This window comes from Lemur catta, chromosome 15 (assembly GCF_020740605.2).
Source record: "Lemur catta isolate mLemCat1 chromosome 15, mLemCat1.pri, whole genome shotgun sequence".
In the NCBI taxonomy this organism is placed as follows: domain Eukaryota; kingdom Metazoa; phylum Chordata; class Mammalia; order Primates; family Lemuridae; genus Lemur; species Lemur catta.
The window spans coordinates 51,997,271-52,012,543 of record NC_059142.1 but is presented as its reverse complement, the minus strand read 5'-3'; the positions used below and the strand labels follow the sequence as shown (position 1 = coordinate 52,012,543).

The 15,273-nt window shown below is 58.0% G+C and overlaps 1 protein-coding gene across 7 annotated transcripts; it reads right to left on the bottom strand.

Moving 5' to 3' along the window:
• Positions 1-589: 589 nt before the first annotated feature.
• On the bottom strand, positions 590-14,796 carry SLC16A5 (solute carrier family 16 member 5). Of its 7 annotated transcripts, none has more exons than XM_045569878.1 (6): positions 14,583-14,796; positions 13,393-13,566; positions 10,438-10,679; positions 6,991-7,134; positions 3,627-4,436; positions 590-2,284 (listed from the first exon to the last, which is right to left on the bottom strand). In XM_045569878.1, exons 3-6 carry the CDS (start codon positions 10,634-10,636, stop codon positions 2,037-2,039), a joined length of 1,401 nt encoding a protein of 466 aa, XP_045425834.1. In that variant the 5' UTR covers positions 10,637-10,679; positions 13,393-13,566; positions 14,583-14,796; the 3' UTR covers positions 590-2,036. The 7 variants fall into 7 exon arrangements, with proteins under 7 accessions (XP_045425834.1, XP_045425835.1, XP_045425837.1 ...); XM_045569879.1 differs by having other exon boundaries at positions 13,393-13,545; XM_045569881.1 differs by having other exon boundaries at positions 14,691-14,796.
• Positions 14,797-15,273: the final 477 nt, after the last annotated feature.

Sequence of the window (15,273 nt, the reverse complement as noted above, 5' to 3'; positions counted from 1 at the left end):
CCTACCTGCCAGCCCCAACTCCTTCCTTTTCCACTCAGTTGAGATGGGGAAGTAGACAAGACCTGGTGACATGTGTCTGAGTGTTCTTCCTTCACGGCATGAGCTATGGATGGTGGCCAAGTACAAGCCTGGGTAGGGAGCTGCCAGAAGGCTGTGAGGGGCTCTGGACAATCACAGAGTCAGACTTTTCAAACTGGAAGAGACTTTAGCTTATCCAGGCTAACTTCCTACTTTTTCAAGGCTCAGAGATGGTCAACAATTTACCCAAAGTCACATGGCAAATTGTGGCAGAGCCAAACATGAACTCAGGTCTCTACCCCAGCCTAGAGCCCTTTGTCTCAGCTCTGCAGTACCCAATTTGGCCATAATGGGGCACTCATGGCAGGGTCCTGGAGGATACATACAGGACATCCCCAAGGATGCTTATTCTTGCTAGCTGGACATGTGGAGGAGGAAGACTGGCATCCGTTCATGAAAATAAAATTGATTCTCCCGATAAGGTTTTCTCGCTGGAGCCTGGCTGAGGCTGAATCAAGTGTCCTGAGCTGCCCCTGCCAAGCAGGGAGAGAGGGGGAGGGAAACACTCCAGGCCTGTTTCCCAGCTTTATTAGTTCACAGAGTTTATGACCTGCTGCAAGGAACATTTTTGTGTTTAATTCAAACACACTCTGTTTTCCCATTCCCTTGGTACCCTGCTGGGACAGGCCTAGGCTGATGACAGCCAGTCCCTGGGTGATGACCTGTATTGGGGGAGCTCTGACCTCCAGGCCCCAGGCTCAGGCCGACAGGAAGCAGGCTGGACTGGCAGCTGGCCCAGCCTGCAGCTTACACCAGGGCTGACACCTCTAACAGGGCGGGGAGATGGGGGCCTCAAGAGGACAGGAGTGGGAGCAGAGAGGCTTCTGCTGCAGAAGCAGCCTCATTTCACAGCAGTCTTCAGGCTGCCTACCAAGCCTTCCTGCCCTGGTCAGTCAAATGTCTGGCTTCCCCCAACCCCAGCATTAACCTTCCCCACCAAGGTTCCAGGGTACCTTCGTGTCTGAGAACAGTCTGGAGGGCTGCTCCTGGATTCTGCTGGCTGGAGGAACCCTGAGTGTTTAGAGGCTGCCTCTATGGTCCCAGCTCCTAGCTGAGTCCCAACTCGTAGAACCTGGACAGCCTAAAATCCAGGCTTCCTGGGCCACCCTTCACCCCAGCCCCTGGTGAAGCAGCTGGAGGTCCCATTCCTGGGCTGAGACAGTGGTCACTCACTGACCTCTGGGCTCAGACACTGGTCACATACATGATCTCAGGGCACAGCTGCTTCTTGGGACTGTCTTTTGCCTTCCAAAGAGGCAGAGGGAGGAAGCCCCTGAGCAGGCCCTGCTGAGACTGCAGAGGACCCTTCATACTTCACCGATTCTAGGACCCAAGCCAGGGGCTCCCCTCCTGTCCTCTGTGCAAGTGCCAGGATGGGCACTCCACTCAACCTTGAATCTGCCCCAATCCTGCAACCAAGCCAACCCCTCAGCCTGGCCCTCCACCACCACCTCTCACAGTCAGCGTGAGGCCCAGTGACCTGCGTGGGGCAGCCACACCAACAGCCTTGGCTGCCTTAAAGATAAGGGCTGGGTCACTTGGGAAGAGGGGGACAAGAAGGCCCTGGAGGAAGCTGAGCTCTTCAGAACTGTCTGGAGGCCAGAGAAGGACAAAGAGGAATGATGTCAGAGGCATCCTAGCTGCGCTGGAATGTGTAGTGTGGAGTTGTAGGAGCAGCAATGAGCAGCCAGCTGAACTGAGCTGGCCATGGGAGACCCAGGTCCCCCTGCTGTCCGAGAATAGTCAAGAGGGCTGGTTCTGGATTCTGCTGGCTGGAAGGAATCCTGAATGTTTAGAGGCCACCTCCATGGTCCCAGCTCCTAGCTGAGTCCCAGCTTGTGGAATGTGGACAGCCTTAGATCCAGGCTTCCTGGGCCACCTTTCACCCCAGCCCCTGGTGAAGCAGCTGGAGGTCCCATTCCTGGGCTGAGACTATGGTCACTCACTGACCCCCGGGCTCAGACGCTGGTCACATACATAATCTCAGGGCATAGCTGCTTCTCCGGACCGTCTTTGCCTTCCAAGGTATGACCCCACTCTGGGGCAGCCTCCACTCTGGCTCCTTCCTCCTTAGCCTGCCTGCCTTGCTGCTCCTTCTTCTGCAGGCAGTAGAAGCTGCCACCCATGAAGAGGGCAGCTGAAATGAGGAGGAAGCTTGACAAGTAGAAAATGTAGCTGAAGTTGTTGGTGGTGTCCAGGAGGAACCCTGCAGGACAGAGAGCAAGTTAGTAGGCCACTGCCAGGGGCTACCGGGTCTCCCCCAACTAAAGTGTGCTCCCTGAGAGCAGGGATTTCATTTTTGTCTCTTTTGTACTAGGAATTGTGGCTGGCACCCCTAGGCACTGAGGGATGGTTATAGAATGAACAGCAGGGAAGCAACACTGAACCTACTCTGGCCTGGGCAGAAAGGGTCTGCAGGCTGGGAAAGAACGTAAGGGCATGACCCCCTTGCCCTTGGTGACAGGGAGCTAGAGTCACCCACACCTCCTGGATAGCTCTCTCCACTTGTTTGCTTGGAGAACTCCCTTGAAAACTGGGACTTCCAATGCCACACTTGGAGGAAGTGTCTCCATTGGGCTGGAGTCAACCTCCTGGGTTTTACTGTAATAACCACCACCACATGTTGTGTGTTGGCTGCTCCAGCACCAAGGGCTTTGCAGACCTTCCCTCATTTGCTAGGACGTCATGCTCTCCGCTGCTCTCACGTGGGTCTCTACTACTTTTTTTTCCTTTTTTTTTTTTAGACCAAGTTTCACTCTATTACCCCAGGTAGAGTGAAGTGGCGTCATCATAGCTCACTGCAGCCTCCAACTTCTGGGCTCAAGTGATCCTCCTGCCTCAGCCTCCCGAGTAGCTGGGACTACAGGCACATGTCACCACACCTGCTGAATTTTTAAATTTTTTGTAGAGATTGGGTCTCACTGTGTTGCCAGGGCTGGTCTCTCTCTCTATATTCTGTTTGTTTCCCTCCCAGCGGTAAATCACCATGTGGTCACAAATGTATCTCTTTGCTTTAGTTCCCAACTCCTCCACCAGAAGGTAGGCCCCCAGAGGGTGGGGACGTTGGTATTCAGCCATGCACACCCAGCAACTGCCACAGGTGAATAAATGGTTAGGGCAGGTATTCTTGTCTGCATTTTATAGGTGACACTGTGTCTCAGAGAATGACTTGCCCAGGTCCCACAGGCAGGAAGTAGAACCACGATGTTCATAACAGCAAAAACTGGCACAGCGCTGATTACGTACCAAGACTCTCTACTAAGCCCTTTGCCATGTGACTTGGACCCTCACAAAAAGCCTGTGAGGAGATTCTACCTATCCCCACTTTACTGATGGGAAAACAGTGGCACAGGAGGAAGATGAAGGACTCGGGTTGGTCTGGCACACAAACCCATGCTTTTCGCTGTTCATACCCCAAGTGCCAGTTGAGGAACCAGCTGTGGCACAGTCCTCTGGAGACACTGGCCTGGGCCCAATCTGTGCACCCCTGTTCCCACTGCCCCACCTCCCCAGGGCACACCTGGCAGCTCCCTCCCCCAGAGCCTCACCAGCCAGTGGCGGGGAGATGAGGATAGTGATGGCTTCCAGGGTGGTGAGGAGGCCCAGAGCGCTGGGGAATCGATCCATGGGGACAAGGTCCATGAGGACCTGGAACATGAGGGCACCAATGCCGCTCATGGACACGCTGTACACCAGGCAGTAGCCCACCAGCACCCGGAAGTCGGCTGACACTGCGCACACCAGGTTGGTGAGCCCATTGAGCAGGATTGCCAGGCAGAACAGGTACTTGCGGTGCTTGGCAAAGGCCCGCTGGTTTGCCACCAGCCCGGCCATGGGCCGCAGGAAGATGTTGCTAAGGCCAATGATGGAGATGAGCAGGGCTGCCCGCTGCTCGTCCACACCATGCCACGTGGCGTATGGCACCAGGAAGACATGTGGCAGCGGGAAGCCCATGATCATCCACGTCATCCCCAGCGTGAAGACGCAGTAGCGCACGTTGTGCCGCAGGATGTCGAAGGCCAGGTGGTGCTGGATGGTCCGGCCACATACTGCCAGACAGCCCAGGGCAGACGTCTTGGGAGGTAGAAGGGGAACTTCTCTGGTCTCAAGGGCCCTGTCAGTGGCCACAGGCCTCAGGATGGCCCCACAGACGCAGCAGTGGAGAAGGACCCCGCCGAAGACAAGGAAGGCTCCCCTCCAGCCCAGGTCCTCGAGCAGGTAGAGCGACAGCAGCGGCCAGAGTGTGATGCCGAGGGAGACGCCTGCTGAGGCCAGTGCATTGGCCAGCGCCCGCCGGCGGATGAAGTAGAGTCCCAGCACTGTTATGCCGGACTGGAAGCTGAAGCACATACCCAGGCCTGCGATGGGAGAGAGGAAACCAGCTTGGGGGAGTTCTAGGGCCTCCCACCTGCACCCAGAGCAGGGTCAAGGGTCATTGCACATGTCTCCCCACTCCTTCGCTTCTAGCCCAGACCCACCTCCAAGTCCCCAGGGACTGAAGACGGAATCAGCCTGCCTCGCCACCTCCCTGTTAGTGTCCCACCCCAGATCTGCCCTCCCCTTGCACCACAGGGATCTTTTAAAAACCTAAATTGAACTAAGTCCCTTCTTGCTTAACACCTTCCAAAGACTTCCCATCACACTTGAAGAATATCCAAAGCATCTACTATGCCCTGGAAGGCCTGTGCCAGTTGGCTCCAGTCCACCTCTGAGATGTCATCTCAGGCCACTCCCTGTCACTCACTAGGATCAAGCTTCTTTCTCTCCCTTTGGATGCTTCCTCCTGACTTCCCACTCGTGTCTCAGCTCAGATGCCACCTGCCCAGAGGGGCCTTCCCAGCCCCCCATCTGCTCCACACCTGCACCTGCACAGCTGAGCACGCTGGAGAGAAAGCTCGAGACCACATGCGACCGCTGGCGTGGGGGCTGGAGCTGCCCGTGATGTCACTGCGGCTCCCTCGGTCATGCCCTTGTGGGCTCTCCCCGCCCCAAGACCACGCAGGCCTCTTCTTCCTCTGTGCAGGCCAATGCCGCCTCCCCATGCACACTCAGTGGGCTCCCGCCTGCCGTGACTCGGCCCACCCACGCCCCCAGCGGCTGTCCCTCTTCTGCCCTGTGTCCTGTCTACTCAGAGGCATCCTCCAGCAACTCCCCCTCTCCTGCATTGTCCTTCTCCTCTCTACTAGATCACTATCCCTCACTGGTACTTTTCCCATTAAAACCACCCCCAAAACCTCTCTTAACCCCACAATGCCTATTGGGTTCTAGCCCGTTTCTCTGGTCCCTTCCCATCAAAATGCCTCGGCAGTGTTGTTTACCTTTGCCGTCTCCTCCCCCAGTTCCCTTCCTCCTGTTGTGCGCTTTTGAACCTGTTCCAAGTCCACCTTCACTGTCACCTCTGACCAGACTGCTCCTACCGAGGTCTCCAGCTCCGCGTGGCCCAATCCCACGGTCGAGTCTGGGCCTCACCTTATGTGACTCATCGGCGGCTTGACACACTTTACTCGCTCTCCTGAGAAACTCTCCTGTTCTCATTTACCTCTCTCGTCACTTCTTCTTGCCCAGACCTCTAAACACTGGCCGGCCCTGGGGCTCAGCCCCTGGGCCTCTTCAACCATCCACCTTCACTCCCTTGGTGGTGACAGGGCACTACCGCAGCCCAAGACCAGCGCCACCCGTCTCACCACACCCATGCTGCTGCTGCCAGCTCAGGGGCTCTGCTTGAACTCCAGGCTGGACGTGTCGCACCTGAGGCTCCCCTAGTGTCCCCATCGTAGTTAATAGCTACTCTGTCCTCGAAGTGGCTTGGGGCAGCAAACCTTGGTGTCACCCTTCCTTTTTTTTTAGGCAGAGTCCTGCTCTGTCACCCTGGCTAGAGTGCCATGGCGTCAGCTCTAGCTCACAGCAACCTCAAACTCCTGGATTCAAGCGATCTTCCTGCCTCAGCCTCCCGAGTAGCTGGGACTACAGGCATGCACCACTATGCCCGGCTAATTTTTTCTATATATTTTTAGTTGTCCAGATAATTTCTTTCTATTTTTTAGTAGACGGGGTCTCGCTCTTGCTCACCCTGGTCTCGAACTCCTGAGCTCAAACGATCTGCCCGCCTCGGCCTCCCAAGTGCTGGGATTACAGTCATAAGCCACCGTGCCCAGCCGGTGTCATCCTTCTTGACTCTTCTTCCTACACCTCGCACACAATCTCAAGCCTCACCTCTTCTCATCACCACCGTTGCACCAGCGGGTTTAAGCTGCCACCACCTCACACCCGGCCTGCGACCATGCCCCGGTGCATTCTCAACACCACCCCAGTGTGATGCCTCACAAATATCACACCCCCTGCCCGAATCCCTCAGATGGCTCCCCTGTCACTACAGAACCTTCTAGCCCCCCCCCACACCTCTTCAACTGCCTTGTTCACACTCCTCTAACCTACTGGCCACCTTGCTGCTCCTGAACTTTCTGAACTTTGCACTTGCTGTTCCCTCCACCTGGAATGCTCTTCCCCACAGAGCCTTGTGTGGGATTCCCTCAGTTCTCTGCTCAAAGGTCGCCTTCTCTTTGTCACCTTCTCTTCTAGGCCCTCCCTGACCATGCTGTTGACAATAGCACACCCCCCCACCCTGCCTAGCCCTGCTCCACTGTCTGCATTGGGTGTCCTGGCATTTCACCTCCTGACGTGTTTGTCTGCCCACCCTCACCCCCACCCCGGGCCAGGATGCTATCACTTCACCTGTCCCGCGCTTTCATGCACTGCCGTGGGCAGAGTGTTTAGACATTCTTATTTATCTGATCATTGTCTGTCCCCCTCGCTAGACTGTAAGCAGTTCCAGGAGATTAAGAGGCTTGCCTGCCCCATCCACTCGTGCCTGGCACTTTTTAGGAGGTTTTCTGGAGCTGAAACGACAGTCACCTGTGATGAATCCTGCCGAGAGGTAGAGCTGGCTGAGGGTGTGGGAGAAGGAGCCGGCCACCATGCCCAGGCTGGCCAGCACGCCCCCGAGCATCGAAGTCACTCGGCAGCCAAAGCGCTCCACCAGGACGCTGCACAGGGGCCCTGTGGGAAGGAGACAGCCAGCAGGTGGCAGCTGAAAGAGCAGGTCAAGAGAGAGGAGGGCAGCAGGGCTGGGGGAGGGCAGTTCTAGTGGGAACTAGCCAGGTGGCTTCAAGGGCAGGAGCCCTGGAGCCTGCAGGCCTAGGTTCCAGTCCCCACCCTGCCACAACTGGCTGTGTGGCCCAAGCAAGGCCTGATACCTCTCTGTGCTTCAGTTTCTTCCCCTACAGAGTGAGGGGTCAGACTGGGTGATGTCTGACCCTGACAGGGATCCCCAGGGAGCAGACCAAGGCCCTGCACTGCACCAGCGTCAGACGGATTCCACCCAGGGGAAACAGGGTTGGTTCATGACTTGAGTGGGCAGCCTCGCTTGGGGTCTGTCGGCGGTGGGGGCATCCCAGGGCATCTAAATTGTGGTGCAGGCCGGGCCCGGTGGCTCACGCCTGTAATCCTAGCACTCTGGGAGGCTGAGGCAGGTGGATCACTCGAGGTCAGGAGTTCGAGACCAGCCTGAGCAAGAGTGAGACCCCCGTCTCTACTAAAAATAGAAAGAAATTATCTGGCCAACTAAAAATATATACAGAAAAAATTAGCCGGGCATGGTGGCACATGCCTGTAGTCCCAGCTACTCGGGAGGCTGAGGCAGAAGGATTGCTTGAGCCCAGGAGTTTGAGGTTGCTGTGAGCTAGGCTGATGCCATGGCACTCACTCTAGCCGGGCAACAGAGTGAGACTCTGTCTCAAAAAATAAAATAAAATAAAATAAAAAAATAAATAAATTGTGGTGCATACTTCTAGCCCCTGTTCGACCTGCCCCCCATCCTCAGGAAGTCTGGCTAGAGCCCTCCCACCACCTTCCAACCTGTACAGTTGGCGGGGGGCCTGGCCTCTGGAGTGTTCTGGAGAAAATCAGGCAGGGTATGCTCTCCCCTCCCCCATTACCTTCAGCCACCACTGACATCTGTACCTAGAGGTTTGGCTCCATGTGGAGAGGGGTCTGTTCCCCACCGCCCCCAGCTTTCTCGCCTGCCCCCACCCCAGTGAGTACAAAAGAGCCAATGGCTGCTCCTGGACAACTCGCACGGGCCCCCTTCACCAAGTGCCCTGCCTGGAGCACACATACTGAGTGGAGCGTCTCCAAGTTACTCTCCCAGAGTGGGGCCAGAGGGACAAGGAAAGTGTGTGTGTGTGTGTGTGTGTGTGTGTGTGTGTGCGCGTGCGTGTGCTTGAGATGGAGAGGGCATGTGTGGTGTGAGCCAGTGTCAGTATGAGTGACAGAGGAAGTGAGCAGCCCGTCCTCAGAGATAATCAAGCAGAGGCTGGTGACCAGTTATCTCTGCCATTGTATAGGGAGAGGCAAGGCTCTGATCCATACATCTTCCTCGTTCCTGAGACGTTTGCCTGAGGAAGGAAGGTGACATTGGAGAAAGCCCTGACTCACGCTGTGGGGGGTAGAGGTTGGGACGTGGGCCAGCTGCATAGCTGAGGGTAGTGGGGCGCCCAAGGAGACAGGGTGTTTCCCCTGTGGGGCGTTGCTTCTGCCGAGAACTTGCTGTGCAACCTCGGCCGTGCACTTTGTGCTTTCTTCACTGTGGGGGCAAGGGAGCTGGAAAGGATGGATGATGATTCAAGTTTAAAATTTCTACAAGGCCGGGCGTGGCTCACACCTGTAATCCTAGCACTTTGGGAGGCCGAGGTGGGCTGATTGTTTGAGATCGGGAGTTCGAGACCAGCCTGAGCAAGAGCGAAACCCCTGTCTCTACTAAAAAAATAGAAAGAAATTAGCTGGACAACTAAAAATATATAGAAATAATTAGCCGGGCATGGTGGCACATGCCTGTAGTCCCAGCTACTCGGGAGGCTGAGGCAGAAGGATTGCTTGAGCCCAGGAGTTTGAGGTTGCTGTGAGCTAGACACTCTAGCCTGGCACTCTAGCCTGGGCAACAGAGCAAGACTCTGTCTCAAAAAAATAAAAAATAAAAAAATAAAATAAAATTTCTACAATACTCTGAATGAACATGGACTCAAGATCATGCACGTGAGACAGAGACATGAACAGACAGATGTGCCCGCAAGGTGTGAGCCAAGCTGGTTGGGGGGTGGGGTCCTCACCGGATGCCTGGGTCTCAGCTCCTGGCCCGGGGCCCTCTCTGCCTGTGTAAGAAGGAACACTCTGAGGTTCCCACTCCCTGCCACAACTTTGCAGGCCAAAAGGGCATGCGGTCTGGGCCAGGCCTGGCCTTTCCCCTCCTCTGAGCCCAAGCCCCAGGAGGCTAATGCGGGGTTCCTCCAGGAGCATGGCAGTCTCCCTCACTCTGACCTCCCTCCCAGTTTGAGGAAAGGATCTGGAATAGCAGGTGGGCTGCTGGTGGCAGCTGGAGGGAGGGGCAAGGAGGTCGCCAGGGAGATGGGGTCAGCTGAAGCCAGCAAACACAGGCACGGGGAGAGCCGTTGGGTGGGGCTCCTGCTGCCCAGGCCCCCTGAGGTCGCTGTCTGTGCAGTCTCCCTGGAGAGCTCCCAGGAGCCGGGGCAGGTCCGTGTGTCCAGGACTACTATGGAGAAGCCTCCTGGGAAGCTCCTGCCCTGTCCCCATTGCTGGGGTCAGGGTTAGGTGGACCCATTCCTGGAGAAGCCAGCCAGGGAACAGGGGCCTCTGAGGCGAGTGGTGTGAGGAGAGAGGGACTGCCCTCCTTCCGTCACCCCAGCCTTGGCAACCTCCCTCTGCAGGGAGCCCCAGGAAGAGATGGGGCTCTTGCCTTGCCCCCTCTTATTCCTGGTATCTTCCTTGTGTCCCCTTTCTCATCCTGAAGCCCCCAGTGAGGGTCTTGAAAATACTAATAATTCAGCTGCAAATATCTTCTGACGCCCAGCACCTCCCGGCACCCACTGGTCGTCTCTACCACCCTATGTGGGAGACCGGCAGGATGATGGAGGAAGAAACTGAAGTTCAGAGAGTTCACCCAGCTGGAAAACGGTAGCGTCTGGGTGTGCTGGCCCCAACGCCGGCTCCTCCCAGTCTGGCTACGCCTATGTCTGTCCTCTGGATCAATCCCACCACCCAGCTATGCATCTTAGGCCCCTTCCCACTCTCCCCACCTGCCCAGCCCAGCCTCCTGGGGACACAGCCCCACCCAGCTGAATTCCAGCCAGGGGGCCCCACTGAAATCAGGTGAAATATTAGGAATTCACCCTGGGGGCAAAGACTGTGGCCTCAGAGAGAGGGACCCAGGGGGCTAGGGAGGTGTGGCCTTCTCTGCCATCCCAGGCCCTCTTTCACCCCTCCCTCGGCCCTGCCCCAGCTGCTCACCGCCAGCGTGGAGCACAGCTAACTGCACGGAAGGGAACCAGGAGGTCTCGCTGTTGCTGGCCTGGAAGTCATGCTGCAGTTCCGTGAAGAAGACGCCAATGCAAGTGGGGAAGCCCAGGGTGAGGCCCTGGCTCACCAGCGTGGCCAGCAGAACCACCCAGGCCCAGCCGCCGTCTGCCTGCTCCAGGGCCTGGGGCATCCTGAGCTACCCACCACAGCCTCACCGCCACTGTGACTGCCGCCTGGGGAGGGGACAGAATAGAGCCCGGTTGTTGGCAGGCCACCAGTCTTTCCCGGCCTACCTGCCTCCTTCCTGGGTGGCTGAGACCGTCCCTTCCTCATGCTCCAGCACCAGGTGTCACAGAGGAGCACCACCCCTGGGAGGTGGCCAGGGGCCCACGCCTTGCTTTTGGCATCTCCTTTCACCCACTTCCCAGAGCCAGCCTGGCAGGAGGCGGTGGGAAGGACAGGAGGTGCAGGGCAGGGTGGTGGCAGTTGCCGGCACAAGGCAAGGGGGTGAGATTCTTTCCAGTTGTGACATCACTCGCCATCAGCAGGTGGGTCTCCTCACCCACTCAATAACTGCTTGTAGCACAGAGCAGACTCTGGGGCCAGTGTGGTCCCAACACCCCCAAAGGCACACACAGATACATTTTCAAACACTCATGACCAGGCTCCCCGCATGCCAACAGACTTTCGCAATGGCTCACAAACAGCAAAGTTTACTGTCAGTGCTGTCGTGAAGGCCCCAGGGAGCCAGCCGGCACGGGTGCCTCACGGAGTGAACACACAACAGCTCCACAAGCCGACACCCAACCAGCAGCTTTGCGAAGGCATGAAGGCACGGGTCTCACCTGAAGGACCTTCGAAATCACACTACAGCGCTCCTTTCGCAAGGCGCTCAAGGCCAAGAGTCAAGTTCCACAACCATGCTGAATAAAGATCTACCACCTGCAAGGGCTTCTCCACCACACACACACGCACACACATGCACACGCACACACACATGCACACACACACATGCACACACACACACACACGCACACATGCACACACAGTCACACACGGACACGTAGACCACAGAGTGCACACTCACGCAGACAAGCACAAAGACACACACACGCACAGGTAGACACAGATCCACACAGGCGCCCCAACTCATATGAAGACACTCCCGTAGACACACACACAGCAAAGTCCAGAGACACGTACTACACAGACATACACACTCATGCAAACACATAAGAGATACATACAGTCACACACTATGTAGGCATTCAGACGCATACACACACAGGCCCACAAACACACGTAGTCCCATACTGCGCTCACACACACTCCTTCAAATCTCTGGCTCTGAAAGGTGCAGCCAGTCCCATCTCAATTCGGCGCCACTGCCCAGGCCACGGCCCCTCATCACAGAAGCTGCCATAACTAGGCCTCCAAAGTCCCAGGGCCCCCTCCCCAAATTCAGAGCCCTTTTGCAATCTCCCTCCCACCTTCCCGTTCTGGCTCCTGCTCCCTGGTCCCCCTACAAGCCCTCACCGTGCTCTGCGCTCCAGGCTGTGGCAGGTGGTGGGAGAGAGCAGCCTTCACCTTCACCACAGTTAAGCCAGAGCTGCTGTTCCTACAGTGTCCCTCCCTTTCGCCCTGGTCCGAGAAGGTCCAAGGAAACTCTAGAAACTCCCAGAAATATGAACCCCCTTTTCCTGCCAAGCCCAGCACCCCACCCCTCCCCCAGGGCTAGGAGTTTTAAAAGAGCACCCAAGCTGGATCCACCCTGAACTGCCTCCTCAGGGCCTCCCACCCCCCTCCCTCCCAGGGGACCCCAGGAGCCCTGCCAGGGTGGGCGTCCCATTTGTCACAACCTCAGGTGTGTGTGAGTGTGAGCGTGTGTGACCCTGCGTGCAGGGCAGGGAGCACATCCTGCCTGCCGTATGGGACCTCTGGCGCCAGAGCCCCTCGCAGCCCTGATCCTCTGTCCTCCTAGGGGCAGTACCTCAGATGCCGACTTCTCCGGCAAACCGGCTCTCGTCTCTTCCAGGATTTCTGTTCCCTCAGCAAATGCAAAGGCCACAGGTGCCACTTGATCCTCTCAGAGCTGCCCTGAATGTCAGGCTTCCACTCCCTTCTCCATAGTTCTCCCCTCCTCCCGGCCTTCCCACCTGCCACCTTCCCCTCTCTGTCTCAGAAAGGCCCACCAGCCTTCCTGCTCCCTCTTGCCCTTCCCCACTCCCTGTCCCCCTGCCCCACTCTGGTCCCGTCTTGTTCCTCCTCGTCCTGCCCCTCTGTGGAGAAGCATCCACTTTTCTAGGCAGTCTTTTTGGGGCCTTTGCCCAGGCTCCTGTGACCTTCACTCAGTACCCCACCTTCCCAGTGGAAACTTTCAGGGGGGCTGGCTCTTCTGAGCATCTCCTTTCTCCAGGCCTCTCCTGGTCCCGGGCTGCAGGCCAATCAGAGCCGAGAAAACCCCGTGCACCTTTGCTGTCTGTGCACACTGGGAGCCTTGCCTCCAAGGTCTCAGGACGCCGGCCTCCCTCTGGGAGCAACCCCGCAGACTCAGCCTTCCGTGAGAGGGCCATCCCCTCGCCCAACAACTCCCAGGTCACGTGCATAGTGTTTGTGTCCACTTGGTCCTCCAGCCCCTCCCCCATCAAGCTGGCCCCTCCTCATGACCTTGGCTGCTGTGGTTTCAAAATTCTTAGCCAGAGATGTCCAAATGATCTTTCAAGATTCAGCCCTTGCAGCACCTTTAGGAAGCTCCCCTGATCCCCACCCCAAGCTGAGCCAGGCCCCTTCCTGTTTTCTCTCCTTACAGGTGCTCCACACCACACTAAAGCGGAATATCGTCGCCCCTACCCCTCCTGCCCTCTTCCACACCATGAGCCGGGACCTGCTCATGCACAGCCACCCAGCCTCTGGCCACGCACAAAAGAGAATATTAGTGGGACCCACCTGTGTTCTCCAAGGAGCAGACGAGCCCAGGACCAGGGGTGATCTGGCTTCCTGGCAGGCAGGTCCATTCCAGAAGACTCAGCAGGACAAAGAGATGGGGCTGGGGCTCTGGCTTCGCCTCTGCCCGGGTAGGGAGGTGGTCTTTTCTTTGTACTGGGAACCGAGAGTCACTGCCTGGTGTGTGTGGGGGCCAGGAGGGAGACAGGGCCAAGACACTTCTGTCTCACTTCCTGGGACTAGGGATGATGCTGGGCCACAGAAGCTGCCAACCTCAGCTCTCAGAGACCTCCAGGCCCAGTGAGACCAACTTCATGGCCAGGTGGCATGAAGTTGGTTTGTAGCCAGGGCAAAAGTTTAGATGATGGTTCTGGTCCTTCTCCCATCTCACACAGCCCCCAGTCTATGCTTTTAGTGCTCCCTGTCTGATAACAGGGGCCTCAATAGGCCCCCAGAATCCTTTCCCTGACCCTTGGAGCTTGCAGGCTTGGTCACAGGGGTGAGCCGATGCTCTCATGTGGGGTTTTGGGGTTAGGGGGCTGGTGTCCAGCGTGGAGGGGTGGCCTCCTCTCCCTCTTCCTTGCTCTTCTGCCATGGCAGAAGAAACCCAGGAACCAACCTCTAGCCCTGGAAGCTGCCTAAGGGTGGGCAGCCCCAGGCAGGCCTTGGGGACTGCTCCATCCCCAGATCCTGTATCAAGGAGGCTCCCCAGCCTGGAGCCCAGGACACAGTGGGCAGCAGAAGGAGTCAGCCCTGCTGTGGGGCTGACTCCTGTGGCTGGCCAGGAGGGGGAGGGGAGACGCGGCTCCAGAGGTGGATGAGCTGGGGCAAGTCACCCTCCTCCTTTCTCTTGTCCCCAATCGTGCCTCCCCCACATTCCCCGCAGGGGCAGGGGCCGACAGAGCACAGCCAGGAAGGGGGATGGGCTACCCAACAGGGACTCCATGACCTCTCACCCTGGTCCCCTCCCCGCTGGTTTCTACTCTGCTTTCCCGCCTTTCCCAGGACCCATCTCCTCTGGGTAGGACTTCTGGGGCGCCCAGGCGGCTCCCGGCCCCTCAACCCCAGGCTGTGGAGGACAAGGAGACCCTCTGGGGAGCCCCCCTCAGAGCTCAGTCACCCCAGGCTCGGAAAGCCAGCCTCGGGGTGGGGCAACCCAGGACTGGGACAGGAAGACTTTTCCGGATCCTCACCCCCACTGAGCCCGCCACCGGCGGGAAGGGATCCGGAGCCCCACGCGGGGGGTCTGCGACTGCGCCAGCGGGGACCCAGGCGGGAGGGACGCCCTGGAGGCCGCTCACCGGCTCGCACCGGCCCGGCGGAGAGGCGGCTCCACTCCCGCCGAGCGTGGCGTCCGGAGACTCGCCAAGCCCGCGGCGGGGACGGCGGGGACGGCGGGGACGACGCGTCCAGGGAAGGGTGGGCGGGGACTGGGCCGGAGCCGCGGCCTGGGAGGGCGGGGACTCACCTCCCGAATCCTCCTGGGGGTGGCGGGGTTAGGGAAAGGGACGTGGCCAAGGACCCATCGCCCCGCCCGGCTCCAGACGGACGCGGGCGCGGCGGGGATGTTTGCCTGTGCTTAGCGTGTATTTGCGTAGCCCAGATGCACACTTTCCGGAGTCTCCATTCCTGGCTCCGGTTCTAGGGCCCCAGCAGTGGGCGGGAGAAAGCGTGGCCAGAGAGACTAGCCCTCCCGGCGGCGGAAGTAGGGTGGGGACGAGGCAGAGGCCAAGGTGGAGGATCCCTTCTTTGTGGGCTTTAGCTGCCCTGGGGTCCTTCCGATGAAAGCCTAGATCTTTGAAGGCTGCACCTGCGGGGGCCCAGACAGACCCCTCAAGCCCTGGGAACATGTGTGGGGACACCCACCACGTCCATGTGCGGCCC